A 4,949-nucleotide genomic window follows, 5' to 3' on the forward strand; every position below is an offset into this window, starting at 1 on the left:
CAACACCTTTCTGTATACACAGGGTGAGCAAATGTAGGTTTATAGTTGTTCATATGCAAAACAATACAATAATTCTATATAATAAAGAGCTAATATGCTAATTAGACCAAACAGCAGAACGACTGTTTGGATGACCTTCGGGATGAAGCTGGGGCTGCAAGGGCTGAGCCCTTTGCATGAATTTCGTGCATCAGGCCTCTAGTTAATAAGTAATAATATAAGAGTAAACTGTGTTTCACGTACTCACAACTGTAACCCTACTTTTGCCCAGCCTATATTTAGAGGAGGGATCAACATAGGATCACCCATGTTTAATTTCAATTTTTTAAACATATTTTTATTTTTTCAGGGAGGAAGGGAGAGAGAGAGAGAGAGAGAGAGAGAGAGAGAGAGAGAGAGAGAAAAACATCAATGATGAGAGAGAATCATTGATTGGCTGCCTCCTGCACACCCCACCCTGGGGATCCAGCCCACAGCCCGGGCATGTACCCTCACTGTAAATTGAACCGTGACCTCCTGGTTCATAGGTTGATGCTCAACCAATGAGCCATGCCAGCCAGGCCCAATGTTTAATTTTCAATTTTGCCAAATTAGGAAAGAGAAACAGGGAACGTCTGCTGGCACCGCAATTTTAGAATGTCTTCCCTTCAATACCCCAAAAGCTGGAAGGATGTGTGCAGAGGAAAGGGAACCCTCTGCATGGCATCCAGGGGGCTGGATGAAACTCCCCCTGGTGCCCAGAATTAGTTACACTGCCCTGGGCCGGGGGTGGGGTGGGGTGGGGAGCTGGTTTTGTCCCCAGTAGTGGTGGTCTGAGTGGAAGGATTTGGGAGGTCAAGATGCAGGAGGAAGTGTAGCTCAGCAGTGATCGCACAGCAGAACCTTCTAACAGGGAGCTGACCAGGCTGGGCCGAATAAGGAGGTAGTGAGTTCCCAGACATTGCAGGTATCCAAGTGCAGGTTGGAGGAGAGGATTTAAAAAGAAAATGCCATCAGAAGGGGCTGGGACAGAGCTAGGCAGCTCCTTTAGGACTGCTGGACCACTGCTCAGAATGGCAGGTCGTGCCCAGGGCATCTGAGAACACAGACTACTTCCTGCCCATCACCCGTGGAGGAAGAGCCTGGTTGTCAACACCCCCACCCACATGCATGTGGCTGCTCCCCAGAGACTTGTCTCACCCCCACTGGCCTTGCGTGTGTGGAACCCCTGCCCTGGGGCATGAACATGGAAGCCCAGGGTTTGCTCCTGCCAATAGTAATTGGGCCCAAACCACCTTCCCTGCAGGGGCATGCCCAGAACTGGCCTTTGGAAGCAGGTAGACTCCTGAGGGCTGGAGGCAGTGCTTTTAACAGGCCTGGCAGGCAATGCTCGGTGGGAGGAACAGAGGCAGGTCAGGATCCCGGGCGCCAGAGGACCTGGGTGCTGGGCTCACTTTCACCCCAGAGCCGGAACCTGTCCTGGGGCTGGTGCTAAACGCAACCCTGGTGTTTAATGAAGCAACCACCATTTATAATGACTCACAGTGTACCGGGATTTGCGATAAATACCCAACCAGTGTTATTTCTTTTAATCCCTGCAACACCCTTTGAGGTAAGAACTCATTTATATTTTACAGATGAGGAATCTGAGACGTGAAGAAGGGAAGTAAACAGCTTGTGTAAGGTTTGCCCAGCCCCAGTGACGAGGCTAGATTGGCTCCTTACTCAAGTCTATCAGCCTCGATTTTCTCATCTGTAAAATGGGGCTAAAACAGTCATCTCCTGGGGGTCAATTGGGAGCATTAAAGGTTCTACTATCAAATGCTCAGAACAGTGCCTGGATAGAGTACGTGAGTAGAAATTCTCATGCCTCCTATTTCTAATCCTAACCACACCCCTTGACACTCATTGATTGTTTAAATCCCTGGAAGCCTCAGTCTTCCAGCCTGTCTAATGGGGCTGCTACTCCTTGACCTTCATTTTCTGAATGTACTGAAAACTATTTGGGAAACTGAAGCCAGATGTAGGGATTTCTAGATCCCCGAGGGTCAGTGGTGTACTGGAAGTGGCCTGTGCCAGCTAGGGGCAGCTGGTTGTTAAATTTTCAGGATTTTGTCCAGCTGGTTGCTAAACTCAGGCATTATTAAAAATTAAAGTACATAAAGTTACAATGAAATAACTTACATTAAAAACAGGAGTGATAAATACTCAAAATTCATCACATCCCAGTGATTTCACGCTTTTTTACTATTATCCATACTCTTGAGGTTATTTACATATGTGGTTGGTCCGGTGTCAATACTCTACAGTGGTTTGCTACTGTGTATCTCTTTCTAATCCACATTCAGTGACAACACGTTGGCAGCCTGAAACTGGGAGTGGGAGAAATTACACCATGGAAATTGTACCTGCTTCCTAGCAGGGCTCTCCCGCACCCCATGAGGAAGCCGGCTGTTAAACATTTACTAGCACCCTACTGCTTAAACACAACGGGGTTACCACCCTAACTAGGCTGAAATCGGTGTCTCTCCAACCCTACTCCTTCCAGCCTGGGCCTCCCCAGAGTAATGCTCCCCTGAACAGGGACAGGGGTTCACATAGAAATCCTACAAAACATGTAAGGGGCCCAGGTTAGGACCCAAGGAGAGACACCATAGAGTAGCAAGGTGCAGGGACCCCACATTCATCGCATTCCTATTTATAATGCATGGAGTTGTAGAAAAAAATATTATTAGCTTAGTTACATTCTCTGGAAAATCCCTCAAAACAGGTATCCCTCACTTTCCAAACTCAGGAGCCAAAACGAGGTGGAGAGTGAGGGACGCTTGTATTTTCCCCTTTTGTATGGCAGAGAAAACAGAGAAGTTCAGTAGGTCGCTAAGGCTGCTTGTCATCTCCCCCAGGGCATGGCCCCCTGCTCCTCTGAGTCTACAGAAAGTCCCTTCTTCAGGAGGCCTGGTCCCCGAGCCCCCCGCCTGGCACCGGGCCCCTGGTCCTTACCCAAGACTTCAGGCTCTTCTTTCCTTCTCTGTGAGGTAGTGCTCTGGGTGGGCTCTGCCCACGGGCCACCCGACCCTGTGGGGAGCAGCTGGAAGGTGGGGTCCAGTTCCAGAATCATCTGGTTGAGGCTCTCCAGTGAGAAGCCAATGTAGGAGTCCTCCAGGGCCCCTGAGGGCTGCTCACCAGGGGACCGCAGGAGGCAGCTGGCTTTGGCTCCAGCCTGGGGGGCCTGCTGGAGCCTGTTGGGGGGCTCCTTGCAGGGCGTGGAGGCCATCAGGGCCTGGGCTCCCCAGCCTTCCGTGGTGTAGTAAGGATACGGGGGCGGCAGGGTGGGGCTGGGTGCTGGGTGCAGGACCCTCCTGGGTTCCTCGCAGGGAGGCAAGCAGACGGCGTGGCCGCCTGCCAGCAGGGATCTGGGCATCACCTGCGACATGGCAGGGGCAGCGACCTGGCGGTGCAGCTCCGGCTTCTCACCAGCCTCACTTAGGACCCAGAGGTGTCACTTGCCAACCAGGAGCTTTGCAGGACCTGCAAGAGGCCAGGGTGGCAGCTGAGTGTCTTTTGTAGATGAAGCCCCTGCCTTCCCCCTCCAAAATGAGGGCATATCCATTCATTCATTTCATGGATGCTGGAGCCAGGCTGCCTGGGTTTGCATCCTGGCTCCACCCCTTACTAGCCGTACACCACCGGGCAGGTTAATTCACTTCTCTGTGCCTCAGTTTCCTTCTCTGTAAAATGAGTTAATATCTGTAACATGCAGAGAATAGTGCCTGGCACAGAGTAAGCATTATGCAAGTTATTGTTAAATATAATAACGTCAGTAGCAGTTTATTAAATATTCTCTATGTCCCAGCCTTATTTGTTAAATAAATACTAGCTAATGTTTACTGAGCAATTTCTGTGTGCATAGGCACTGGTGTTTACACACAAAGTCTTTTAAAACCCTCATAACAACCCTCTGAGGTCACACTATAATTACACCATATTACAATGTGAGGATGGAACACAGAGTGGGGAGGAACTTGCCCAGGGGTGCGTGGCCGACCAGTGTCAGAGCAGGGCCGGACCCCAGGCTGCCTGATGTCTGAGCCCCTGCCTTTAGCTGCTACTTCCCAGGGGCCAGTGTGTGAACCCAAGTGAGCAGGTGAGCAATCATAAGCAGTGTCACCAGGGAGGAGGGGGAGCAGAGGGGACTTGGTAGGGACTGGTGGGGAGGTCAGGGAGGACTTCCTGGAGGAAGAAGCGTGTAAAGGGAGGCAAGAAGAAAAAGCAGGAGCTAGCTGGCCAGGTAGGTGGGGATGAGGCAGGTGTTTTCAGAAGCCTGATAGTCAGGGGGGATCAGGAGGCATTACTGAGCGCCCGGGAAACAGGGAACTCCTAGGGTAGATGGAGGAAAAGATGGGGTGGGAGTGAGAAGGGGCAGGCTGGCCAGACCCTGCAGAGCCTTGCAGGCTGGGCTCAGTAGTGCTGTCTCAACCCTGAGGGCAAGGGCGAGCTACAGAACCGTTTTGAACTGGGAAGTGACATCATCAGATGATATTCACCCCCTGGGGGCCCATCCAGGAAAGAGATGTTTCAACTTCCTCAGTTCCCTTCCTGTGGAAAGTTCTCCCTGTTGTCTCACCTTAATACCACATGTCAGTACTTTCCTGCTGGTGGGGCTGGGTAGGAGGCAAGAGGTTCTAGGACTGAGGCGGCCAAGAAAACTGTAAGCAGCGGGGACATGCTGGTCACACTGCCACTGCATGCCCCGAGCCACACCACTTGCCCCCCAATACTCCTCAACTCTGCTCCTCCCTTTTTCCAAGACGCTGTCATCAGATCCTGCTTTAGAGTCGGGCCCCCAGTGCTGGAAAAGGTACTGAGACCAGCCTGGGCCAAATGAAATGAGAACCTGAAGATTCAGATTCGATTCCCAGCTCATACAGTTCCTTAAGGTGTAATCTGACCTTAGTTTCTTCACCTGTGAG

The 4,949-nt window shown here is 51.2% G+C and overlaps 1 protein-coding gene across 7 annotated transcripts in view; it reads right to left on the minus strand.

The window, feature by feature from the left end:
- The window catches only part of TNS4 (tensin 4), a 21,572-nt gene that overhangs the window by 14,421 nt on the left and 2,202 nt on the right, over positions 1–4,949 (minus strand). For all 7 annotated transcript variants that reach the window (XM_015570914.1, XM_015570912.1, XM_015570910.1 and 4 more), the window contains exon 2: positions 2,980–3,507. In XM_015570914.1, coding sequence (XP_015426400.1) covers positions 2,980–3,412 — 433 coding nt within the window. In that variant the 5' untranslated portion in view covers positions 3,413–3,507. The remainder of the gene's footprint in view (positions 1–2,979; positions 3,508–4,949) is intronic.

The sequence above is a fragment of the Myotis davidii genome, unplaced genomic scaffold (assembly GCF_000327345.1).
Source record: "Myotis davidii unplaced genomic scaffold, ASM32734v1 scaffold327, whole genome shotgun sequence".
Taxonomy (NCBI): Eukaryota; Metazoa; Chordata; class Mammalia; order Chiroptera; family Vespertilionidae; genus Myotis; species Myotis davidii.